The sequence below is a fragment of the Phalangium opilio genome, unplaced genomic scaffold (genome assembly GCF_054372755.1).
Source record: "Phalangium opilio isolate 3A_F unplaced genomic scaffold, DU_Popi_V2 ptg000031l_1, whole genome shotgun sequence".
In the NCBI taxonomy this organism is placed as follows: domain Eukaryota; kingdom Metazoa; phylum Arthropoda; class Arachnida; order Opiliones; family Phalangiidae; genus Phalangium; species Phalangium opilio.
This window is the reverse complement of record NW_028324158.1, coordinates 9365890-9392080: the sequence shown is the minus strand read 5'-3', so window position 1 is coordinate 9392080 and position 26191 is coordinate 9365890. Positions and strand designations below refer to the sequence as shown.

General features: G+C 37.2%; 2 protein-coding genes across 3 annotated transcripts; one reads left to right on the top strand and one right to left on the bottom strand.

Moving 5' to 3' along the window:
* Window positions 1–309: 309 nt before the first annotated feature.
* On the bottom strand, window positions 310–3292 carry LOC149690474 (putative aarF domain-containing protein kinase 2). 2 transcript variants are annotated; one of them, XM_089870044.1, is made up of 7 exons: window positions 3043–3292; window positions 2156–2959; window positions 1943–2092; window positions 1749–1877; window positions 1587–1682; window positions 886–1137; window positions 310–830 (listed from the first exon to the last, which is right to left on the bottom strand). In XM_089870044.1, exons 2-7 carry the CDS (start codon window positions 2939–2941, stop codon window positions 528–530), a joined length of 1716 nt encoding a protein of 571 aa, XP_089726170.1. In that variant the 5' UTR covers window positions 2942–2959; window positions 3043–3292; the 3' UTR covers window positions 310–527. The 2 variants fall into 2 exon arrangements, with proteins under 2 accessions (XP_089726170.1, XP_089726171.1); XM_089870045.1 differs by having other exon boundaries at window positions 2156–2946.
* A 311-nt stretch (window positions 3293–3603) lies between these two features.
* Window positions 3604–26120, top strand: eIF5B (eukaryotic translation initiation factor 5B). Its single transcript, XM_089870040.1, has 16 exons — window positions 3604–3793; window positions 3957–4046; window positions 4135–5210; window positions 5272–5366; window positions 5422–5538; window positions 5618–6400; window positions 6460–6570; window positions 7437–7504; window positions 7580–7721; window positions 8016–8492; window positions 8574–8705; window positions 8839–8970; window positions 12323–12399; window positions 24231–24534; window positions 25195–25356; window positions 25427–26120. Exons 1-16 carry the CDS (start codon window positions 3747–3749, stop codon window positions 25532–25534), a joined length of 3921 nt encoding a protein of 1306 aa, XP_089726166.1. The 5' UTR covers window positions 3604–3746; the 3' UTR covers window positions 25535–26120.
* Window positions 26121–26191: the final 71 nt, after the last annotated feature.

The following is a 26191-nucleotide window of genomic DNA, read 5'->3' as shown; positions in this document are numbered from 1 at the left end:
GACAAAGAGAAGTACCGAGTAGCCTAGCTGGACTCCTGGTGTAATGGTATCAATCCTCCTAGTCTGAATTTAACTATGTATAATTAATGTTGAACGCAATGATGAATATGAATGAAATTACTAACAGGGTTCGTACACGACCTGGAAATCCTGGAAAACCTGGAAAAGTCAGGGAAATTGAAAATGGGCCTAAAATGTCAGGGAAAAGTCAGGGAAATTGAAAATGGACCTAAAAAGTCAGGGAAATGTCAGGGAAAAATATATAGTAATTAGGGCAACTTAATTAAATTAACAAGAAGCGGAAGCAAATTTAAAACCAAAAAAATATAATTTTATTAAATTTTTTCCTTAATCTACGTACAACGGTACATTCAACAAATTTTTGCATATTTCTTTAATTTATAATTATTCATAAACATGTTTTCCAAAATGATTAATAATAATAACTTAAATTACCAATATTTGATTATCATTTCACAAATAATGTCAATATAGTTGACAATCACATTTAAAATCTACAGGTTTTATTATCCAATTAAATAAGGAATAGCTTCTTCAAGAATATCTCGACTTGGATCTAAAGATCTTCCAAGTCCCTCTAAGACCATGATTGCAACCATAACCGATGAAAAACGGCTCTCCAGTTTTACTTTATGATACATTAGAAGATTGAACACTCTCCCTAGAAGATCACCAACATCCACCTTTGACAATGATAATGTTTGTTCCCGGAATTTGTTCACAAGATTCTCCATATCCCTGATGAATTCCTCGGGTTTAGGACATTCATTCAAAGAATTGTTCAGAAATGTTTGAGCCACAATGTCGCCCTGAAAATCAAGCCTTTTAAAATTGATTTCCAACTCAAATTGTGACACGTTATACCCTTTTAAGTACAACAGATCGAAAAACGGTAAAGAAATTGTCAAAGTCAAAGGAAGACAATTGGGTAGTCAATCCACAATCAAGGATGACTAGTTTGAATTTGATTTCTTCATAGTCTTTCAAACTGAGGACAGTAACGTCACAAATGTCCTCTATTAGTTTTTCTCTCTTTTCATTGCTGTCATTTTTGATCATTTGCACAAATATGTTTCCAGGATGGAGGTCGGAATGGACCAGATTGTCAACAAATGTCTAAAAAGTGTAATGTTGAGTGTTTAATTTTTTCTAGGGTTTTTTCTATAGACTTCAGGTAACATAACACTATACCTTAAAACGACGGTCTTTTTATAAATACAAACGGAAAAATATTAAAAAACATAAATGAGCTCTTATTACAAATTAATTAACATTTTAATTAGTCTTAAAAACGACGACTACTGCGCCGCCATTTTGGTTTAGTGGCTTACAGCTACGGGATTGGTTGAATTCTCATAGGCTGAGAGGGGTAAGGTGGGACTGGTGGGTTCTAAAACAAAATGGCGGCGCAGTAGTCGTCGTTTTTTAAGACTAATTAAAATGTTAATTAATTTGTAGTAAGTGATCATTTATGTTTATTAATAATTTTCCTTTTATATTTAGAAAAAGGCCGTTCTTTCAAGGTATAATGTTATGTAACCACCTGAACTTTTCCTATAACAGACCATTTTTAGCATAATATTAATTAGAAGTACTGCCATGCTTTCTTTGATATTAGGATCAACTTCCTCTTCGATAAATTTAGAAATTGGAATGCCTTCCTTAAAATTATTATTCACAGATTAAGCTTCTTTATCTCCTTTCAGAAAAAACAATCTAACAATCACCTCCCAAGTTTCTAATAAGGCTTGTTCGTTAACAAATGGATAAATTGGCTGTGGAAACTTGACCATTTCGTGTTTTTTGAAATTATACGCGAATTTTTCGAGCATTTTAGCTTCGTGTGTCAAATCAATCTACATTTATCATAAGAAATTTATCATTGTTCTGTAGTAAATATGCTTGTATGTGAAGAAAGTACCTGACTTAACATAAAGTCGTTAAATTCACTAACACAGTCTTGTAAACTGATCCATTTTAATGATGGGAATAGAAATTCGGCAGTTTTAGCTAAGAATCTTAAAATAGCAATATCTCTATGGAATTGTTCTTCAATATTTGGATGTAGGACCTAAATAATAAAGTGTATATTGAAGGGGAGCCCTTAATTGACGTCATTTGACGTGTAGAGTACCTTCAAGGCAACCGGTACCAAATTAGATTTATTTTCATCACTATCTAATACAGGAGAAAGTTGTGGTGTTGTGTACATTTTATAAACTTGAGCTACGCAACCGGAACCGACTGGTTTTGGTTCACCATTTGCAACAGGGTTAAAGGAATCCCTCCAATTATCCCCGAAACATTTGGATAATGTTTTAGCGGTGTGTCTCCATGCGTGGGGGTGTCGATTATGAGTTAATAGAGATAAATTATAACACATTTTTTCAGGGAAAAGATCTCGTCTAGTACTGGCCCATTGACCAAGTTTGACCAATACAGGGCCACTAAATTCCAAAACTCTTATAAATAAACTCCACCAGATTTTATCACAATAATTACTTATTAGTTTTAAAGGATATAAAATTAAAAAGGGGAAGAATAATATGAGTATAAATGAACATCGTAAGAATAGTTTCAGGAAATTGTATAAGGAGTAAAACCAGGTCCTAAATTTAAAGTTTACGCTATAAATTTCATTTCTTTCGTCAACTTTAGGGGCACATAATACACCGTGAAAACGAGGTATAGATAGTCTTTTTTCAATTGGCTTTGAACTTGAAGTGTCTGTTCTTAAATCAAAAGCAGGTATTAGAGCGACGAGAAATGGTAATTTTCTAGGTTTTATATTGTTTGGTTTAAAAATTGATCGGGGAATGCTTTTTATGAGGTTTTGTCTGATGATAGGAACTCTGCATATTTTTGTACGTAGATTTTTATAAAGATGTGTGTTGATATTGATAAAACAGCGCTGCATCATTTAAACTGTAAGAAAATTCTATATTTTTATTAGATAAGAATTAGATAATAATTGTCTAGAATTTGATAAATGTATATTTAATAATAATAATAATAAATTACTAGAAAAACATCTGCGTCCTCGCTCTGTCTCTTCCCGGTGCCGAAACCCACCTTTGACCTTTCAGTAACCTTTATATTTTTAACTTTAAATATTCTTATTGCGAATGTCATTAATAATTCAAGGAGTTATGCTTGTTATATTTTAATAAAGATATTAATTTTTTAAATTATTTATTTTTAGAATTTTTTTGCAGTGACGTTAAAAACATCTGCGTCCTCTTGTCTCTTCCCCGGTGCCGAAACCCACCTTTGACCTTTCAGATTCAGTAACCTTTATATTTTTAACTTCAAATATTCTTATTGTGAATGTCATAAATAATTCAAGGAGTTATGCTCGTTATATTTTGATGAAGATATTAATTTTTTAAATTATTTATTATTAGAATTTTTTTTTGTGGTGACGTTTCTAGCGCCAATCGGCCTCATTTTTCAGCACGTGCAATAGAGTAATGGCACCTCCCGGCCTTTGCCTGTATTATACTCTATGAGTAGTTAACACAGAGTGCCACTACTCTATTACCCCCCTCGGTTCGGTTCCAGACATGTGGACCCTTTGGAACGTCAATAGTGAAAAGTTGGACTGGTGAAAATAATCGTACTTGGCGAGTTTAACGTCATTTTAATTGGATTTTTCACAAGTATTTTAAGAAGAAGGGCCTTTATTGTCCCTGATATTTATTGATCACTTATGATACTTGTTAAATATGGGAAAGGACAAGAAAAACAAGAAAGGAAAGCAGGAGGAAGACTTGTAAGTTATTATTAATGGCCAAGGCTTAGCGTTTAAGCCTACTTTTCCGTATGTGATAATGATTTGCTAAGGGGGGGATGATGGAGTGGGGGGGGTGAAGAAATCGTCAATTAAATTAAGTAATTAGTTTTCAGTAGTTATTTAATAAGTATTATATTCTTAGTGGCGAGGAGGAGGTTGAAAAGCAGGTTATTGTTGATGAAAAGCCTGGAAAGAAAGCTAGAAAAGGAAAATCAAAAGAAGTTGAGGATAGGTGCGTTAACCTATTTTTCACCTCAGCTTAGTTTTGAATTAATTTGGTTAGGACTCAAGCTTAACATCAAGTTTCAATTGGTACTTAGTGATGAAGAAGTTGTTCCTAAGAAGAAAGAGCATGCCAAGTCAAAGAAAAATCATGTTGAAAGTGACGAAGACGTGGATGATGTTTCCAAAAAGGAGGAACCTCAAGAAAAACGAAACAAAAAGAAGGGTAAAAAGGCTGAAATTCTAAGTGACGATGACAATGAAGAACAACAGCCTGAGAAAAAGATCGGTAAGAAGAAAGGTGGCAAGAAAACGGAAGTTCTAAGTGATGATGAAGTAGAGGAACAACAACCCGAGAAGAAAAATAAGAAAAAAGGGAAAAAAATTGCCAGTGAAGATGAAGAGAGTGATAATGAAGTTGCAACTAACAAAAAATCATCCAAAACAGCGCAGAAGGGCAAGAAAGAAAAGAAAGTTCGAGTCAAAGACAGAAAAGATGAATCCAGCGATGAAGATAACGTATCTTCCAAGTCTCAACCCAAAAAGGGCATGTCCGCTTTTGCACTGCTCGATGTTGAAGATATGGATGTAGATATGGGACAAAGTAGTGATGAAGAAGAGTCCAAGGAAGTAACTGCCCCTAAACCCGAAGCTGATGATAAAAAAGCCAAGAAATCCAAGAAAAAAGACAGGAAGAAGAAACAGGATGATGACGAGGACTTGGAGAAGATGCTTGAAGAATTGGCATTGGAGATTGAAGGAAAGAAACCGGCTGTTGCCAAGGAGAAGGAAAAAACTCCGGTGGATACTGACAAAACCAAAACTGAAGATGGTGTTGCCACTGATGCTCCTAAACCCTCTGCTAAAGCTAAAAAGGGAAAAAAGAACGAGCAAGTCAAGGAGGAAGAAGTCAAGGATGATGCTGTTGAAGAAATGGATATTGGTGGGGATGATGATGAAGCTGGTGGAACTGTTAAAACCGCTGCTCAAAAGAAGAAGGAGAAAAAGGAACGGGAGAGACTTAAAAAGTTAGCTGTGAATGCCAATGTCAAGATCAAGAAAGATGTTGCTACAACAAAAGAGGCAGCTGCTCCTGCTACTCAGACACAGACACCTGTATCTGAAAAAGAAGTCACACCAGTTCCTGAAGTGGATGATGAAGAAAAAGATGAAGGTATTATACATCGTGGTTGCTGCGGATGTCATGTACCGATGTTTGGTTTGATTTCTTATAGATGATGATGAGAAATCATCCAAGAAGAAGAAGAAAAAGGGTAAAGGTGTTGTTGAAGATGATAAAGGTGCCAAGAAGAAGCCCGGAAAGAAACAAGTAAACTGAATTAACCATGTCCCCGAGGAGAAATCTTAAACTTGGTGTTTTATAGTTAGCTGCGATGCAAGAAGCCCTGAAGAAGATGAAAGAGGAGGAGGAACGTCTTAGGTTAGAAGAAGAAGCCAAAGAATTGGCAGCTCAAAAGGCCGAAGAAGAAAGATTAGAAAAAGTATAATTCCTTTGGGTTTCTTTCAACTGCAAAGAGTTAGACCAGTCTTACGAGCAAGGTTTTCTTTCTTTCTTTTCAGTTGCGTTTAGAACAAGAAAGAAAGGACAAGAAGAAACAAAAGGAAAAGGAAAAGAAGGAACGTCTTAAAGCCGAAGGAAAACTTCTAACCAAAGCTCAAAAACAAGCCAAAGCGCGTGCCGAAGCTACCCTTCTCGCTTTGAGACAACAGGGTATAGATGTCCCCAAAATAGGAGAGAAAATTGAAAGAGCACCTCGATTAGGTGACCGAAAAAAACCCCAAAAGAAGAAAACAGATGATAAAATAGTAGAAGTCAATGGAAATATCCCTCAAGTTGAAGTCAAAATTGTTGATTCCGCCTCCAGTTCAAAAGACAGTTCACCGGAAGTCGAGGAAGTCAAGGAATCTTGGGATGAAGTTGCGGTTGTTGAAGAAAAAGTTGAAGAGATTAAAGAAACCTGGGATGAATCCAGTGAAGACGAGTCTAAGACAAAGAAACCATCACCAAAAGTGGTGGCGGCGCAAACTAAAGTCGCGTCACCAGTTAAGAAACCCGTCAAAGTTGAGAAGAAGGAAGAGTCTGAAGATGAGGATGAAGATGATGATGATGATGATGAGGAATCAAGTGATGAAGAATCTTCCTCGGATGACGATGATGACAGTGACGCCAGTGAGGATGATCGTAATCTTCGTCAGTCTGAAAGAATTCGCGAGAAAGTACTTAATAGAATTCATAAACGGAAAGATGAGAATGAGAAGAATATTACTCAGGATAAGTTGAGGTCTCCGGTTGTTTGTGTTCTGGGACACGTTGATACTGGAAAAACTAAGATATTAGATAAGGTATATTGCTTTATGGCATATTAATTTTGAGTTAGAGTAATAATTAAATTATATTTTAGATTAGGAATACGCACGTTCAAGACGGAGAAGCTGGCGGAATAACCCAGCAAATTGGTGCCACCATGGTTCCCAATTTTGCATTGAAAGATCAGTGTAAAATGGTTAAAAGTGTAAGTATAGTTTATGTTTAAGTCGCGCGCGGTCCTCTAGTTTGTTTGAAGTGGCGCGCTCCCCCGAGTTTATGTTTGAAGTGGCGTTGTTCCCGAGTTTATGTTTGAAGTGGCGCCGTCCCCGAGTTTGTTTGAAGTGGCGCCGTCCCCGAGTTTGTTTGAAGTGGCGCCGTCCCCGAGTTTGTTTGAAGTGGCGCCGTCCCCGAGTTTGTTTGAAGTGGCGCCGTCCCCGAGTTTGTTTGAAGTGGCGCCGTCCCCGAGTTTGTTTGAAGTGGCGCCGTCCCCGAGTTTGTTTGAAGTGGCGCCGTCCCCGAGTTTGTTTGAAGTGGCGCCGTCCCCGAGTTTGTTTGAAGTGGCGCCGTCCCCGAGTTTGTTTGAAGTGGCGCCGTCCCCGAGTTTGTTTGAAGTGGCGCCGTCCCCGAGTTTGTTTGAAGTGGCGCCGTCCCCGAGTTTGTTTGAAGTGGCGCCGTCCCCGAGTTTGTTTGAAGTGGCGCCGTCCCCGAGTTTGTTTGAAGTGGCGCCGTCCCCGAGTTTGTTTGAAGTGGCGCCGTCCCCGAGTTTGTTTGAAGTGGCGCCGTCCCCGAGTTTGTTTGAAGTGGCGCCGTCCCCGAGTTTGTTTGAAGTGGCGCCGTCCCCGAGTTTGTTTGAAGTGGCGCCGTCCCCGAGTTTGTTTGAAGTGGCGCCGTCCCCGAGTTTGTTTGAAGTGGCGCCGTCCCCGAGTTTGTTTGAAGTGGCGCCGTCCCCGAGTTTGTTTGAAGTGGCGCCGTCCCCGAGTTTATGTTTGAAGTGGCGCCGTCCCCGAGTTTATGTTTGAAGTGGCGCCGTCCCCGAGTTTATCTAAAAATATCTTTACTTTACTCCATTAGTTTGTTGATATGGAATTGAAACTTCCTGGATTGTTGATTATCGATACACCTGGTCACGAGTCCTTTAGGTATAAATACTTCTTTCTTTTTAATCACAAGTCTTTTTGAATCTTTTCTCTTAATATATCTTTTCATTTATGCAGTAATTTACGTTCCCGGGGATCATCATTATGCGATATTGCCATTTTAGTTGTAGATATTATGCATGGATTAGAACCGCAAACGATAGAATCTCTAAATATGCTTAAACAGAGAAAAACTCCGTTTGTCGTGGCGCTTAATAAGGTAATTTTAAACTTTAATTAGCCTTATTCCTGATCAGCGCCACCTACCCATAGCGGCGACTTTGAGAACTACTGTAAGCGGCAAGCCAATCAGATGTCGCTAAAATCTGGTGACGTCACTGACTGGCACTCTCGGGTCTTACCAAAAATGACGTCACCAGATTTTAGCGACATCTGATTGGCTTGCCGCTTACAGTAGTTCTCAAAGTCACCGCTATGGGTAGATGGCGCTGATCAGGAATAAGGCTAATTGAGTTCGAGAAAAGGATTTTAATCAAGTTAAATTTAATTTTAGATTGACAGATTGTACGAATGGAAGAGTAATAAGAATAAGGACGTCCAGGATGTAATCCGGAGTCAACAAAGAAACACTAAATTAGAATTTGAAGACCGAACAAAAGAAATTATCCTTCAGTTTAATGAACAGGGTTTAAACGCCGCGTTATGTTACGAGAACACTGATCAACGTACTTACGTTTCGTTAGTCCCGACATCCGCGTTTTCCGGTGACGGGATGGGAAACTTGTTGGGTTTAGTTGTGGAATTGAGTCAAACTATGTTGGCCAAGCGGTTATCCTTTTCCGAAGAGTTACAAGCGACTGTATTAGAAGTTAAAGCCATTCCTGGTTTGGGAACGACGATTGACGTTATTCTCGTTAATGGGAGACTTAGAGAAGGTGATACCATTGTCCTAGCTGGTCATGAAGGTGCTGTTGTTACTCAAATTAGGTCCTTACTTATGCCGCAACCCATGAAGGAATTGAGAGTCAAAGTATGTTAGATTTCTTGGTGGCTTTTTATTTGTAATCTAATTTAATTTAATTGAATTTAATTTAATTTAATTATTTTTCAGAATCCCTATCAAGAATTTAAAGAAGTAGAAGCGGCTCAGGGTGTCAAAATTGCTGGGAAAGATTTGGATAAAGCAATTGCCGGTCTGCAATTATTGGTTGCTCATCATCCTGATGAAGTTGAGATTTTGAAGGTAATTTTTATTTTATTTTTCTTGATTCTCTGCCTTGTTTCATAAGTGATGCCGCTGCAAAGGCTTAGCATTTAAACGTGTTTTCCCGCTTTCTATTCATTACTAATTTTTGGTATTAATTTTATTTTAATAGGAAGAAGTCAGTCGTAGTCTTAAAGAAGTCATGAATGCAATTAAATTGTCGGAAAGAGGTGTTTATGTCCAAGCCTCAACTCTCGGATCTCTGGAAGCCCTCTTGGAGTTCTTGAGAACTTCAAAAATTCCCGTAAGTTGTTTTAAAATGTTTTGGTGTGCGTTTGTTTCAATATTTAATATTTAAGTTCGCCCTGCAATTCGTCTGGTATTATTAAAGTAGGAAAGTTTTACGTGTAGACACGCGGTTCAAACGCCACGTTGTTTAGCTAAATTCGAAATTCGCGCCTGCTATTTTTGCCACTAGATGACGCCACTGTATGTAAAACCGCGGGTTTTTAAAAATATTTGCTAGATGGCGCCACTGAACCTTAAAAAAAATATCGATTTGTTTTAAATAATTTACTAGATGGCGCTAAAGAGCCCAAAACTATCGATATTTTTAAATATTTTACTAGATGGCGTTAGGGACCAACGTTATTTGATTTGTATATAGTTCTTAACACACTTTCGCGCCTTTTATTGACGGGCAGGCCTAGCTCAATCGGTACTTCGAATAGTATTTGCAGAATTTCAAACACAGGGTTGTCTTACGGGACACCCTCCGATGGGCGCAATCCTACCTTTTATTTGTCCGCGTAACCCTTACGTATGTTAGGCCCAGCTTTTCTTGACAATTTTTCCCAAGTTTCAATCGGCAGGCCTAGCTCAATCGGTACTTCGAACAGAGTCCGCAGAATTCTCAACGATGTATATTCTATATACTATCGTCCGATGGGCGCAATCCTGCTTTTTAATTGTCCGCGTAGTACCCATTGACCCTGGTGTGACCCTAAAACGCGTGTTTCTGCTTTAGAAAGGTTAAAACCCATAAAAACGCAGGGTTCTCCTTGGGTGGTGGCAGCTCCATGTACTGTATTATAATCAATGGGAAATTAACATGGAGTGCTGATTCTCTATTTTCCACGTGGCCCTGTGTTTAAACCCTACAAATAGGCCTTTGCCATTATTTTATCTTTTATTATCGGTATCGTTAAATTCAAACTTATGTTTTGACTGAACGGATATTTGCAAGCATTTTGAACGGGCAGGCCTAGCTCAATCGGTACTTCGAATATGTAACTCAATTATTGGTCAATTGAAACCCCCGCCTTCGGGCACCCGATGGGCGCAATCCTGCCTTTTATTTGTCCGCGTATAGAATACGCAACTTTTGACATGAATATTGACCCTAAAACACGTGACACTGCTTTATATAGATTAAAAACCCTTACAATACGCATGGTTTTCATAGCCTGATGGCAGCTTTATGCCCTTGACTGTATTATAATCAATGGGAAGTTAACATGGAGTGCCGATTCTCTATTTTCCACGTGACCCTGTGTTTAAAACTGTAAATATAGGCTTTGCTGATATTTTTATCTCTAATTATCGGCATCGTATAAAGCTTATGTTTTGACTGAACCGATATTTACAAGCGTATTGAACGGGCAGGCCTAGCTCAATCGGTACTTCGAATAATGACTCAATTACTCTTCAATTGAAACCCCCGCCTTCGGGCACCCCGATGGGCGCAATCCTGCCTTTTATTTGTCCGCGTATAGAATACGCAACTTTTGACATAAATATTGACCTTGAAAACGTCTTGGTTTAATTTTAAACCTTATTTAAAGTAAAGGTCATTAAGGGTGGAAGTAAAATTAACCTTTAAAAATATTCTAAAAATATTTAAACACCGTTCTAAAATGTAATTTAATGTAATATATTCGTTATTGAGTCGTTTTTTAATTGAATATTAATTTCTTAATTTTGATTAGTACAAGTATTCAACGATAGATGTCAGTACTATCGCTGCTAGTTTAAAAAAATAATCTTTAGTTAAATCCATACGTAAAATTCGTACAGGCCAACGCTACGCGGAGTTATACAATAATACTAATTCTCGTAGCGGAAAAAGTAGTTCGCGAATTTTCAAGGTGTGATAAATTTTACTTAAGATGTATATATGTACGTCTATTCTATTCTATCAGTGAGCACGGATAATGTGCTCCCTGATTCTATTTCTAAAGTCTGATAATATAGAGTAATTTCTTTCCCATATACGGCAACGTCATAACCCTCTATCTCTTACCTTAGTGATATCCCCCCTCCCCTTCCCTTCCGGGGGCAAATAGTATTCTCTAGTACAAAGTTGCCCCTAACGTAGGGGATACACAGTTCACTCCCCCTCTCAACCGAAATTACTCTATTGAATATTGTAGTTTAAGTTAAGCTCAATCGGTGGTACTTCGACTATAAAAGCTTTCACCTTTTACGAGGTCTATTAAATTAAACCAATCCGATAAGCGCAAGCCTACCCTTTTACTTTTCCCGCCAAAATGCGTTTGACCCCCCAACCCCACCGTTTTACTCTAAAAATAGACCTCCAAAGTGCATTTATTAAATTATAATAATGGACCCTAAATGTGACGTAACGTAATAAAATATCCAAATTTAGAACCACGAGGTCTAGTCGAATAATGTTGACATTTTAGTACCTAAACTTAAATTGAAGTGTAAAGAAAATTTTTGAATCAAAACAAATTTAAATTACACAATGACGTTAATAAGATTCTTATGTTGTGTTTAAGTGTGCTAATGTTTAATTTTCTTTTGGACGCCGGGTCGGGTACCCAGACCCTGTTTCCCCCCCCTTATTCCTCTCCCCCCTGGGGGGATGTATTTTAGGCCTAACTTATAAATAGGGTGGGGGTGTTATTTTTTTTTTATGGCTAAGGCTATTTCCTCCTGCGCCTTGTTTCTACGAGGTCGTTCTGGTTAAAGATCACATCCTCCTCATCGCCAACATCCGGGATGCTCTAATTGTTCGACATTTAGGACTCCCCTCCGTAGTCTATCTCCTTTACCCTCTGTATCACTCCACTCTCGAGAATGTATCTTATTGCCATAATCGTACTCCGGCTGTACTATCAGAATGTGTTGATAAAATTAAGGTTAAATGATAAGAAGAGTCAGATTTGGTTGATAGTAAAGCGGGATTTAGGTGAAGGCTTTCTTACCAAGCGTGCTTTTTGAATTGAAAGTTTGGTAACCCTTTGACCCCCTTACAAATTTCGGTTAGCGTTCGTTGTATCTTATTTTCAGGCCTATTTTTTTTTTTGTAGTTTGAGATGTAGGTTTTAGTTTTTACGCACTTTTTGAAGTAAATTAACTTTAAGATAGAAATAATCTAGTCTTCCGTTTTTTTTAAGCAATTATTTTATTTTTTTGGACTGGTATGTTTTTTTTTTCTTGTACTTGACAGTGATACACGTTTCCTTTTCAAGTTAAGTTTTTCACTTTAATTTTTATATATAAAGGTCTACAGAAACGTTTCTTTAAATATATGAAGTAACTAAGGCCAGGGTTGTTATGTAATTTATTTATTTATTTTTTAATTATTGTTTTTAATAAATAAATATTTATTTATTTATTTATTTGGGCAGTATTCCGGAATACGAATTGGTCCTGTTGTTAAGAAAGATGTAATGAAGGCTTCTATCATGTTGGAACACGATAATCAGTGAGTTCATGCATGTTTAATTGTTTGTTGTTTTCGTTTTGTTTTGTGTGTTTGGAAATTGGTGGGGTATTTTGGAAATCTTTATATAGGGCCTACATTTAATTATAACTTGTAAATGGTTGCCCTTAGGGCCAAAGGTCATAGATATATAGATATATCCCAAACACATTTAATTATAACTTGTAAATGGTTGCCCTTAGGGCCAAAGGTCATAGATATATATATCCCAAACCCATTTACCTACGATACTCAAATTACTTTTGTAGATAAGTTCTTATTATTATCATAAGTTCATAAGATATGTTCTATAATAAGTTTATCACTGGTTACAAACTGGAGCTTGTAATTTTGAAGTGAGTGAGGTAGGTCGTAGCGACATACGCCTGGTGAGGCGCTGTCAAAGGCTTAGTACAGACTAAATAGGACTAGATATAAGTCCTGAAAAATTAACCACCGAGTGTAGGACTTCGATACTCGATTGTCGTTCTCGAACTAGCTCGAGCTGTAAGTGTCTAACATTAGTGCACTCATACTTATGGGAACATATCTTATAAACTTATGTTTTTATTAAGTAATAGACGTGATAAGCTTTTAATCCTTTAACATCTTGATGTAACATGGTGTGAAGGTAAGTAAAAAACATCCTGAGGTTTAGTTTGGTTTGTTCATGATCAGTTGAACTTACACGATCCTAAATAGTTCTTGTATGAAATTTTCAACCCTAAAAGGCACTGCTAAATCCAAAATGGTTTTCTAAATTTAATCGAGTAAATAAATATTTCTTTTACTAATGAATGAATGAATGTGACAAAATGAATCAAGGCGTCAATAACCTCGGCAAATGTTATTAGTCCACATTCCTTAAGTACATAACGTAATTTTGATCAATCGTGAAAGCGTAATATTAGATTTCTCGACATTTTTTTTAATCCATAACATTTATTGGAATGTGACTGGGCGAAAATACTTGGCTTGTATAGTTGGCATAAGCCACGATTGGAATGCGTGGGCCTTCTTCCCCCCCCCTCCCCCAAAGAAAGCGCAGCCCACTACTGCTACAAAGCCAAGAAGAGTTTAGCTAAGGGTTTTTAATGCCCAATATTACGCAATAAAACGCCATATTTTTAAGGCGAAATGGCTATTTGATACCTCGACCCTCGTTCAGGAAGAGATTACTTGCTTGACACTTAAGGAGGAGATTTTATTTTTTCATTCTGTTTCGATTTACGCTGAAGCATAAGTTTATAAGTGATACGTTCCTTCCATAAGTATGACTTTATAAGTCGAGGAAAGCTTGGCGAATGCCCTATTCCTGGTCCGAAAATAACATTTTTGTCTTTTATAAATTGATCTTGTGTATATCTTCTGAGAAACGGAAGTTGAAGATGTATTTTTATTTTAGTTTCTTCCCTTTGTATATATGTTTTTACGAGGGGCAGCTGGTTATTGAGCGTCAAATCTTATTCTGTTTTTCAATCTCGAATCTTCCCTATCTCTCTCTCTCTTCTCTGGAGAAAGATAGTAAAAGGAAGCTATTTGCGGGGTTTATTTAAGTCGCCATATGACGTCAAAAAGTGCCCGACCACGCCCCCCACCATTTCCGATATACGATTAACCTTTGTTTATTTTACTTAGTCTATTTTTTACGGTCACTCGCAGCTGCCATGCAGTTTCGACCCAGCTATTTTATGCTAGTATCATAGAGACCCTAAAAGAATATTTATTAGAAGCGCTCTGATTGATGATTTTGTTTTTGGCTTTATCAACTTGTTTTTCGTCTATTTAAAGAAGAAATTAAAATTAACCCTTCTCAACGTTTGACCAGACACCTAAAACATCAGGGAAAATCGTAGCAAAAAAACGTCGGGAAAATCGTGGGTGAAAAGTCAGGGAAAATTGTGGGAAAAGCTTCAGGGATAATTGTAGGGGAAAAACGTGGGCGAAAAACGTCGGTGAAAATCGTAGGAATAAACGTCAGGGAAAATCGTAGAAAAATAAAAACGTCAGGGAAAAGTCAGGGAATTTGAATTTGAAAATGTCGTGGCAACCCTGGTTAATTAAACACATTAAACTATATTTATATAATTAAGTTCTTAAAAACTTAATTCGCAACCCTTCAAAAATTTTAATTCGCATCTACCTTCGAAATGATAACATTTCTCCCAGAACTAAAATCAAAATCCTTTCCCATCAAAAAATGTTGAAACCTATCAAATTATGAAATGGCCGAGGGATTGGAATTTTCTTTTTTTTTTTAATCTCGAAATATTTGCCTTTTAAAGGCAGATAAAAGAGGGTTATTAAAAATGAAAAGAATCCCTGTTATGTGTAAAAGAAATCAACGGGCGCCAGTCTTACGTCGATCAGGAGGAATGCGGCCCGGTATTAAACATCCAAATATTGGCCACTGGCAAGAATAGATTCAATTTTTCCCAGAGATATTAATTTAATTGGAAATTTATTTGTGGTAGTCGCCTATGAGGAAGCTGTTAGGTGTCAATCTATGTCTGAAATTTTGTAGGGACGTTATTCATTAAAGTATTAGGCAAGCACTAAGAAAGTTTTTTTTTTCTTTTCAATCCGCCGCCATATTGAAAAATGGCGGCCGTAAAAGTAAAATAACCTTCTTTTTGGAATAACTTCGGTCCATTTCAAAAGATAGCTTTAATATTTAGTACAATGGTTTCAATGGCGGACCTTATGGCTTTTGGGGCCCTTTCGATTTCACTAATATTAGTACACTATTTGCACTTTAACCTATAGGCGGATCTTATGGCTTTTGGGGCCCTTTCGATTTGCCGCCATATTTTAAAATGGCGGCCCTAAATATGAAGGGGAAAAAGCCTTTATGGAGTTACGTTAATTACGACGCTTTTCTAGCAATTTCACTAATATTAGTACACTGGCTCCACTATCTTATAGGCGGACCTTATGACTTTTGGGGCCCTTTCGATTTGCCGCCATATTTAAAAATGGCGTCCCTAAAAGTAATAAAAATATCTCGGCCGGTGCTATAGTTAACTATAAGTTAGGTTAGAGTTCCTATATAGTTAATCCCTACTTAAATTTAAAATTCACGTGAGATTTATTAAATTCAAGCCAGTGGTTATAATAAAGAGACCTATTATTAGTATTCCATCGCATCTTTTAATGGGAATTTCTGTAATATATTTTGTAGTCTAGGGTGGGAGGTACGTGTTCTCTTTTATGGCGCCGATATCAAAAAATCGTCTTTTAAGATACAGACTTCCGTTCATCTGTAAGAGATAGAAACTCTTCCCCATTCGCTAATGGAGCGGCGATGTTATGTCCTAATTAAATAGAAATTTCGGGGATCACCTTTTCGTTCTTTCTTTTTTTAATTATTAATAATAATTAACGCCTTTGGAGAAAAAAATAACGTTTAGGTAAATTTCTGGCGCCGACATATCCGATGAATTTATGTAGTTTTTATTAAAACTCGCTATGGGGTTCGGTCGTGATCCAAAGGTGGATTATTTAATAAGATTTCTTCGAAATATTCTTTGAAAATGGCTCAAAAATTTTAAGATTTAAGATTTAAGGGTTTGGCCGAATGTTTAAGGTGTGTTTATTTTAATTTTAATTTTAATTTTTTGCGGTGTTATAACATATGAGTCGACAAGAAATATAAGGTTTTGAGACTTCTAATTAATTTTGAAATTAAATATAATAGGTGGTATTAGTAATACATTTTTAATAAATAAATAAATATGTAGTTTACACTAAAGGGGCCCCCCAGTGTTGCCAGGCGGCCCAGGCCGTTAGTGAGTCAAGGGATTGCGTAGATAAAGGCTCTAGAAGTTCAGTTTGAATCAGTACTTGAGCAACTTGGCTCACAGAGGGCCTGACAACACTGCATACTGAAGTTTAAGCTGAGAGATGGCGGGGGAATTTTTTGTAGCCATTTTATTGTAAACTATCTATAAATAAATAAATTAATTAGTAAATAAATGCACTTAGATGTTATTTAAAGGGCTAGTGTAGTTTAATTTCGACTTTACCTTTATAGTTTAAATTACGTTTAATTGTGAAATGAAAATTGAACCTAATAAGATGTAGGCCTAGGTTTTGTTAAATTTTAAAATGGAAAATATTTCATTAACGGAGCAATGTGTAACGTGAAGCGAGGTAGATTTGTTGGACAGGTAAAATTTGTCATGTATTATGATTAGTCCAGCTCTACCCACAAAATCCGCCTAAATACGTTGAGATAATGGGTGCACAGCTCTATACGTATTCATTAATAAATAATGATACATTGAGAAAATGGCTATTCACAATTAATCCCATAAGCTGTATTAATAAATAATGAGTGACATTTCTAGCCACCATATGCTTTTTCCATGAATTGATATTGCAATCACAGCAGCTATAGTTTGTGAAAAAGGCCATTCCATTCTAAAATTAGCGCCAAACAACTTACCCCCTGCGCCTATAATCTTTTCGCGCCCGTTTTTTCCCATGACCATCGAACCAAAATATAATTCCCATATGGCAAAGGCCGGATGCCCCATATATATATTAACATTAACATTAAACAACCACCGTAATAAAAATATAATGGTCAAAATTCCAAATTAGAGAATTAGAAGAGGAGAGAGAGTGAGAGAGTTTAAAGAATGATTAAGTTATTCGCCCCCAATGCCCTTTCTATCCCGAATTGTTCCCCAACCCCGCGCTCCATTCTTTGTAAGACTTCAAAACTAGAAATTAATTAAAAACGTATATATGGTGTACTCGGCTAATAATACTATAAAGCAGACCTGTAGAGATGATCTATCTATGGCGTAGTGTACCTTTTGACTTTCCCATCACTGAGGGTGACGTATATACATCCCACCCAACTTGCCCCCTGTGCGTAAATGCTATTATATTGTTCGAGTTTGAGAGGTAAAGTGAAGTAATTCGATTCTTAAGTTGGTTTCGATTCTCCTGTCTCTATTGTGATAATTAGCATTGATGGAAAGAAAGAAGTATTGGACAGTGTGTAGTAATGTCCGATAGACGCGTATCTTAGTTTGACCACCTCTTTAATTATACAGGGTGATTCTAAAATGGTGGTAGAACCGAACTACTGCGGGTTCTATGAGCGATTTTAAGTCGAAAATGTTCTATGGCATTTTGTCATCCAGGCCACCGTTTAAAAGTTATGATAAGAATCATTTACGGATGACCCCTTAAAATTAATTAAATTAATCAAAAGACCAGCGGGTTGAATACATTTTTTAAGGGGACTCACGTGTTTAGTAAGAATTGTTGGGAAGATCGTAGTCACGAGACTTTAGCACAGTAAAAGGCTGCACGTGCCATTACAAAATGTTTAAATGTTGGCGCGCGAAATTTCAAGAAAACCAAGGCTTAGCTCAAAAACACAATAAAAATAAAAGCACCTTTAAAAGGTGGAATTCATAAACGTCGGACGCAACGCAATTTAGTACAGGCAAAGGCAGGGCGTCGTGCGCAAACTTCCGCCTTTTGCGCACGACGCCCTGCCTTTGCCTGTACTAAATTGCGTTGCGTCCGACGTTTATGAATTCCACCTTTAATACCCTTCCAAATTCCAACTGACTTTGCTTGAAAAGCTTCACTTCTTATTGCGATTCTCAGAAGAGAGTGGAAATAAAACATTAAACCTTTGTTGATTGTTTGTTAGGTTTTTCTCAATCCGGCAAGAATCTTCCCATTTGGTCCTTTTTTATTAAATTTTCAATGCATTTCCCCATTGGGTTAGGTTTTTCTCAATTCGGCATGAATCTTCCCATTTGAACCCATTTTCAAGCTTACATTGGTGGAGGACTTCTTTATGGAGTTCACGGGGAAGTAAATCGCGAGCGCCATTACTAAACACGTGAGTCCCCTTAAAAAATGTATTCAACCCGCTGGGCTTTTGATTAATTTAATTAATTTTAAGGGGTCATCCGTAAATGATTCTTATCATAACTTTTAAACGGTGGCCTGGATGACAAAATGCCATAGAACATTTTCGACTTAAAATCGCTCATAGAACCCGCAGTAGTTCGGTTATACCACCATTTTAGAATCACCCTGTATAGGAAACTATAGGAGGTCACTGGACTTGATCTATATCTATATAAATCAAAGTCCTGACTGACTGACTGACTGATAATCAACGCCCAGCCCAAACCGCTTGCCCTAGAAGGCTCAAAATTTGCAGGAACGTTACTCATGAGTAGTAGGCGCGTACTAAGAAAGATTTTTCCAATCCGCCGCCATCTTAAAAAATGGCGCCCAGAAATGTAAAAAATCTTCTCTATGCAACAAAGTCCGCGCGTTTCAACCGATTTCAAAAATATTTAGTACACGGGTTTCCTATAACCTATAGACGGACTGATTGGTCTTTTGGGTTCGATTTGTTGTCATCTTTTTAAATGGCGGCCAAAAACTAAAAAACCATTCTTTATGGAATAATGTCCGCGTGAAAAGTAATAAAAAATGTCCCGACGGGCTGACGGGCAACGCCGAGTGCCTAGGGTGCTACAAAAATATTAGGCATCAGTAAAATCTACCCATTCCTTGTATCATTTTGATGGAAGTTCTTATTACACTCGAGCGACGCCGCGGGTAACAGCTAGTATTTACCTATTTTTGCACACGTCCACGGCAGTGTCCCTAACGTTTTTAAGAAACTTAGGGGAAAGGTCACGAAATGTCCGGTAAAAATATTTGCATATCTTATACTTGCTTAGTTTGACCATGCCTCTTACTGGCGCTTTGGTAACGTGATCATGCTGTTACATCAAAAATCCTCTAGTTTGACCACCGCTTACCGTTCTTTAACTTATTGCAAAGTTTGTGTGGCTGAAGAAGCTTTGACCCTTTGTGGAAACCAAATAACTCGTCTCGAATACCCAAGTGACCTTGGTTATATATTACAATGTTTTTATTGGAGGTTAATTAACTCCTTGTAAAGTTCAAAATTTTTGGAGTTAGTACGTATTTACCTTTAAAAATCGGTATGTATCTTAGTTACCCCCTTTGGCATAAGTCGTTTAAAAGGGGGGGGGATAGGTTGGAAATCGACTTTCGCTCTCTGTAGACCCGACTCGGAAAGAGATCACACACGTTTATACGTTCAGTATCTCATTAAAAGGCGAATTTTAGTTCGAACGTCACCTGACACTGTCATCCTTGATTTTGATGCCTATCTCCCCTCTTTTGTCAATGATGACAAGTGACACACGATATGTAAGATCTAGAAGATGATTGTCCCTTTCGGGCCATCGCCCAGAGAATGAGAAAGTGTTCTTAAATTGGTCCGATTCTCTCTCTCTATCGTATCTCATCTAACTTCATGTCAAATTCCCATATAGTGACAGCGTTTAACCCTTTGCTCTAGACTCCGAAGCGTTCTATAGGTGGTCTATCCCAATTGGGAAACTACAACACAGGTTAATCCTAGGCGGACTTTTATCTAATGTTATAAAGGAATTAGTCCGTGTATCTCTCAGATTTGGATGTGACTATGTCATCCGCTTACGGTCTAAATACCTTTGTGAAAGAATCGTGTTTAATATATTTAATTTTTTTTTTCATATTTTTGTTGTTATGAAGGTTATGTGGTTAACGTATGAATTTTAAGCGTGGGAATTTTATGTCTGTTTCTGAATTTGGTTTGTGGCATTTTGTAGTTTGTAATTTGTTCAATAAGTCCCTTATCGAAAGCGGAAATATAGATTTGTTTACATGTTGGGTAGTCACTAATGTTTGTATTTCCTGAAAGATTATTTAGATATTGGGTAATGTTTGTAGTTCCTGAAGGATTGTTTACATGTAGGGTAATGGTTGTATTTACTGAAGGTATTTAGGTATGTTTAGCTGTTATTTTGTAATGTTTGTATGTCCCGAAAAAACAACTTCAATAGCAAGACTAGGTTATGACTCTAGTGTATCAAGTCTACAACAGTCAGGTGACTTGACTCATAAAATGTAACATTATCAGTAACCGTTTTACACATAATTTGTGTAGTTATTAACCCACGCAATGTCAAAGATGAGTTTATAAGAGTGACTTTGGAATTTTGGCGCGAATTTCTTCAAGAAAAAAAAGTTCTGTCGTTTTAATTATAATTCCTATTTGTTAGTGAACTAGACGCGCTAGCGAGTAGTGATAACTGATAAGCTATTTTAAGACCTTTTTTTATAACTCTACCAAAATTTAAAGCACCTAATTAACCTCTCTAGAGCGCATTCACATTAAAACCACTACAACAACTTGCTCGCATCGTATACCATTCTTTCAGTCAGTAAAAAAAAAATAGAATTTGCCTGAATCATTCAGTCGGAATTCTCGTTAATCTCCCATTAATTTTTGGTGTTTCTTTAAATAAACGGGGATTGCATGCGCCATAAGTTTATGAGATATGTTCCTTCCATAAGTATGACGCTTCCTATACTTCGTAATGCTAGAGAGTATTACAGTTCGAGCTATAGTTCGAGGGAGAACGACGGAAGCGAGAATTGAAGTCCTACACTCGGTCAATTAATTTTGCAGGACTTCCATCTTCTCCTATTTAGTCTGTACTAAGCCTTTGACAGCAGCGCCTCACCAAGCCTCCCTCGCTTTACCTCGAATCTATGACCTACCTCACTCACTTCACGACAAGCTCCAGTTTCTAAGTTACCAGCGACAAACTTATGGATGGAACATATCTTATGAAGCACGTATATTTGCGAGTGGCGTTATCAGTCCCATAGATCTATATGGAACGAGGCTGAGAATGCGCAAACCTCATTAAGCCATCGTGAATAACCGGCGTCCTTGCCTGACGCGTGAATCGTCGCTCGGAGCTTTTGCGCGCTAATCTCTATGCAACATCGCTTCGAGTCGAGATTTACCCAGAATAACTTGGCTTTGGTATGTCGACTGTCCGACGTCGTTCGTAAGAGGCTAACCACGCTCTTGGAGTCATTAAATACGGGCACCCTGATTCAACTCCAGTTCCTAAGTCGAAGCCAAGCCTTTGAGTGGCTCATCGTGACATTTTTAGCTAATCCGTCCAAGCTTCCTTAACAAATTGGACAATAGAGCTATCCCAGAAGCCTCAGTGGCGTCAGCCATGCCAAACATGGCGCCCATTGCCCAAGGCTAAGCCCGTGACGTTTTAAATAGGCAATGACGTCACAATTGAGATCTATTAGACCAATGCTTTCGTTATATAACAGTGTTTAAGAAGGAAAGTTAGTCTATAACCAATTAGACAGAGTATGGTGGTAATTCACGTGATCTCGTACTTTTAGAAGCTTAACATCATAATTTTAACGAACGAACTGCGTAATTTGTTACTCCAAGATAACAAACACCCCCTTCTATCGCATGGCAAAGTCATTTTTAAACTCAGCCAATTAAAAAGGGTATATAAATTACGAACAAGAAAAATGTTTGCAGACTCTCAAATTGCTTCGCCAAATTTTTTTTTTTACATTTTTATTTTTTTATTTTATTATTCTCGTTAAGTTTGCCCTATGGGTTAAAATAATTGTCCTTCGTAACGACAGGTTGGGGTGACAGTTGAGGACGAGCAGGTGGGATTTCCCTTATAGATAATAGAAGGACGGGGTTTGCTCCGTATTGCATATAGAGCGCATGCCCTAAAGGTTCGCTTCTTCTTGTTCTTGTTCTTGTTCTTCACTCTTTTTGGCAGAATGTTACTTGACAACCTTTGCTTACGCTTATGGCATGCATGGTTGGACTTTAGAAAAGGGGAAGTTATGAAATTGTTTGATATGTTGAGCAAAACTTCTCTCTAATCGCAGATACTTGTCAAATTGAGCTAGAATGTCGAGTCAGATTGGTGGCAACCTATTCAGTTTTCGTTGTACAATGTGCATAAACAATTTACCAATAACCTTTGACCTCCTGCAACATCCAGAGCTTTATAAAGATGAGCTTTTGGTTCCAGTTTCGTTATTGGTTTTTCATTGACCATGCAGAAAACTGACCCCCATAACCCTACAATTTTTTTTCTTTTTTAATCGGTGATATGCCCATCTAAATTTTGATTAGCAGGAAAGCAAATAACATTAACTGTTCCTTATCGTTCCTAGTAAAGTTTTATTAACTACTGATTCGTATAGTTTCAATTAAAAACTGTGATAAAATTAGCATAATTTTAAGTACAAAGCTGATGATAAATAAGAAATTTTTAAAGGATGCATTCTTACTTTTCTGTTAAGTGTAAGTTTGAAAATTGGTCAGGGAAATTGGCTTTAGATGGTCAGGGAAAACCTGGAAAATTCGGGGAATTTTGAAATGAAAAATCTGTGGCAACCCTACCCTGACATTCCTCTTGAACCAAGGATATTAGATGTTTTGAGACATCGATCTAATACCCATGCTTGAACAGATGAGGTTCAATTTGGTTCTGTCCATTATTGTTTCGCTCTCTATCTCTCTCTGTAAAGAAAGGCGATGTCAATCGGGATGACACTGAGTTGGTTGGTACTTGTAGGGGAAAGGAGTTGTTTTTGGGACTCGTTTGAGCGATGGTCTAAAAGCATGGGAATAGGGAGAAAACGTATTCTCCACAAGAGAAAAAAGGTGACGAAGGTTCGCTCGGGGCGAGCCCGGCCCATCCACATTAGGTAATCACCAATGTGTAATAGTATTCCAATTAATCCTCTGGCTTTGACATCATTAAAATTCGCCGTGCGTTTATCATACGCTACGCTCTCGAGATTCCTTCGTTTCCTACCCCGGGTTTGGGGTTTCGCCCTTGTAGTCAGAAAGATAAAAATCTCTCGCCGCAACTATGATACACCTTCTTAGCATTTTCGTGGGAATTTCAAGATGATTAAACTCCGAAGTATGTTAATGTGAACTTATCAAATTACTGCCCAAAATTTGTAGACGCCGATAATGGATTTGTCTCTCGCCACCGGGAATGTTTAGATATTGAAAAGGCCGGGATGAACAACAGTTATAATAACCTTTACTTCATTTAACCCATAAGTTCATAAGATATGTTCCTTCCATAAGTTTGTAACTAGTTACAAACTGGGGCGTGTCATGAAGTGCATGAGGTAGGTCATAGATTCGAGGTAAAGTGGCGCCTGATGAGGCGCTGTTAAAGGCTTAGTAATGCAGACTAAATAGTAAGATGGACTGCAAAATTAACCACGGAGTGTAGCCAATCAATTCTCGCTTGTCGTTCTCGAACTAGCTCGAGCTTTAAGTCTCTATAGAGTTACGAAGTATACTTATGGAACATATAAACTTATGATTTAACTCATGACCCAGTGTGACTGAAGTTTATTACTTCATCTTTGATTTACTTCAGTTTGAAGCGTTCGAAGTTGGTTATCAGGAAGCGAGCGAGGGTTTTTAACGTATCTATTTTGCATACGACTCATGCGTGTTTGTTTTAATTACTTAACTTTTATTTGGACAAAAATGCTTAAACATGCTGGGCCGTGCCCCTAGGTGTGACGTAATGTATTTCTAATGTGAGAAAATGTTAGGGATTTGTTTTTTATTATTCAAGATTATTTGTAAACAGCGAAGGAACACGTAGTTTCTCCATTTGCATATTTATGCTAATTCGGAATCGACTTGATTTTGTTATTGGAGGATATGTAATTCGAATTATTTAAATCATTGGGATGTAATTTCATGTTTGGTATGCGGTACGCAGAATTTCGTGGTTCCTTCAATTCAACTTTCCCATGATTAGTTAAATGTATTTGCGGTTGCATTTATTTTTATATTCAAGGTTTAAAAAAAACCAAAATGGCTTCTGGGTCGAATTTAATTTGCGTCGACTCCTGCAATAAATTGCGTGTTTTATTTGCAGATACGCCGTTATCTTGGCGTTCGATGTCAAAGTTGAACGGGACGCTCAGGAATTGGCGGACAGTTTAGGGGTCAAGATATTCCAGGCTAATATTATTTACCATCTCTTCGATTCATTCACCAAGTACCGCGAAGACTTGAAGACCAAAAAACGAAACGAATTCAAGCACATTGCCGTCTTCCCTTGCAAACTGAGGATCCTACCACAGTTTATCTTCAACAGTAGAGACCCAATTGTCGTTGGGGTTAGCATCGAAGCTGGTGTCATTAAAGAAGGAACGCCACTTTGCGTACCATCCAGAGAGGTAAGTCTTTAAGACTCGTACCCAATTTTTCTTGAAGTTTGCGGGCTTTAGTTGAAAGTTGAATGTTGAATGTTGTCAATTCAAACTTCAAAATATTAGTGGCTGCTCTTGTCAAACTTTTGCAACTTCTTAAAGGGAGGGTGAAGTGGAAAATCAAGTGATTTTTTATCGATTCTTCTACTAATTATAAGACTAGTGTGCATAGTGAAACATTCAGAAAATACCTCCAAATGATTTTAAAATTCAAATTAGGTTCCGATTTTAAGAATAATTTGAAGTATCCCCCTCCGACCAATCGCGTAACGCCCTGCCTTTTTGTTAACAAAATTCTCGTGGCACGCTCCATGTCTAGAGCCACGATTGTCACACCGCGCGCTAATTTTATCAAATCTCGCGATAAATTTCATTCGACACGGAACGTGCCACGAGAATTTTATTAATAAAAAGGCAGGACGTTACGCGATTGGTCGGAGGGGGATACTTCAAATTATTCTTAAAATCGGAACCTAATTTGAATTTTAAAATCATTCGGAGATATTTCCTGAATGTTTCACTGTGCAGACTGGTCATATAATTAGAAGAAGAATCGATAAAAAATCATTTGATTTTCCACTTCACCCTCCCTTTAATGGGTTGTGTCATTGAAACACTTTTATTTAGAACTTAGAAATAGGAACAGTAACTACGATAGAGATAAACCATAAGACGGTTGACACGGCCAGGAAGGGTCAAGAAGTTTGTATTAAAATTGAACCAATTGGAGGTGAAGCTCCTAAAATGTACGGCAGGCATTTTGATAATACCGATATGCTCGTTAGCAAAGTAAGTCAATTTTTTTTAATTATCTTAAATTATTATTTACAATTTCAATTAAATTAACTTAATTAAACAGATAACTAGACAATCCATCGATGCATGTAAGGATTATTTCCGCGATGATTTGTCTAAGACAGATTGGCAATTGATGGTGGAACTTAAAAAGATGTTTCAAATTCTTTAGGTTTTTTTTTATATTACAATTTTTATTTAAAAAAAATCGGTTTTTCTATACAAAACTTCTGAAATTCTTCATCATTCTGATAATTATTATTTGAAGCGGAGTGCGGATTGATATGTCCCGTATTTTACGCGGGACATAAAGTAGTGCGTGTAAAATAAAAATAATTCGCGTTCTTTCGTCGTCCTATGGGCTGAGTTGATAATTAACTTCAACAAATATGCGTGAAACGACTAATATTAAAATTATGTGACTCTAATTAATTAATTCTAGGCCAAATTTTCAATTATTTCCCCATAATAGTTATATAACTAATTCAATTACTAGGTTTCAATAGTTCCGTTAAAGAATTGGTATCATAGAACGGGTCCTTAAAAGGTTTGGGAAAAAATAAAAGTATGAGTATGTAGGATTTGGTGTTTTTACTCTACACTTTTTCCCCCATACTTTTCCATAAAACGGTCTTATACAAATTAAGTCCGTTTGTTAATGCTAGTTATATTTCAGTGCAACAGTTTTTTGACCTTCTTTTATTTCAAAATATATAAAATTTTGTTGTAAAGTTGAAATAAAATTTTTCGGGGAATTATTTTTGTTCGTTTTTTCTGTTGAAACATTCCAATATGTCAAATAAGTATATTTGAAAAGCAGACGATTTTA

What these genes read in the sequence shown, in the direction of transcription:
- LOC149690474 (XM_089870044.1), bottom strand. Translation starts at nt 2,941, where the DNA reads ATGATGCAGCGCTGTTTTATCAATATCAACACACATCTTTATAAAAAT. An exon ending in TTAATATTATGCTAAAAATG is followed by an intron (nt 1,138 to 1,586) that starts GTCTGTTATAGG and finishes TACACTTTTTAG; the next exon opens with ACATTTGTTGACAATCTGGT. An exon ending in GATCTGTTGTACTTAAAAGG is followed by an intron (nt 831 to 885) that starts GTATAACGTGTC and finishes CTTGATTTTCAG; the next exon opens with GGCGACATTGTGGCTCAAAC.
- eIF5B (XM_089870040.1), top strand. Translation starts at nt 3,747, where the DNA reads ATGGGAAAGGACAAGAAAAACAAGAAAGGAAAGCAGGAGGAAGACTT. An exon ending in GGAAAGCAGGAGGAAGACTT is followed by an intron (nt 3,794 to 3,956) that starts GTAAGTTATTAT and finishes TTATATTCTTAG; the next exon opens with TGGCGAGGAGGAGGTTGAAA. An exon ending in ATGTTGGAACACGATAATCA is followed by an intron (nt 12,400 to 24,230) that starts GTGAGTTCATGC and finishes TTTTATTTGCAG; the next exon opens with ATACGCCGTTATCTTGGCGT.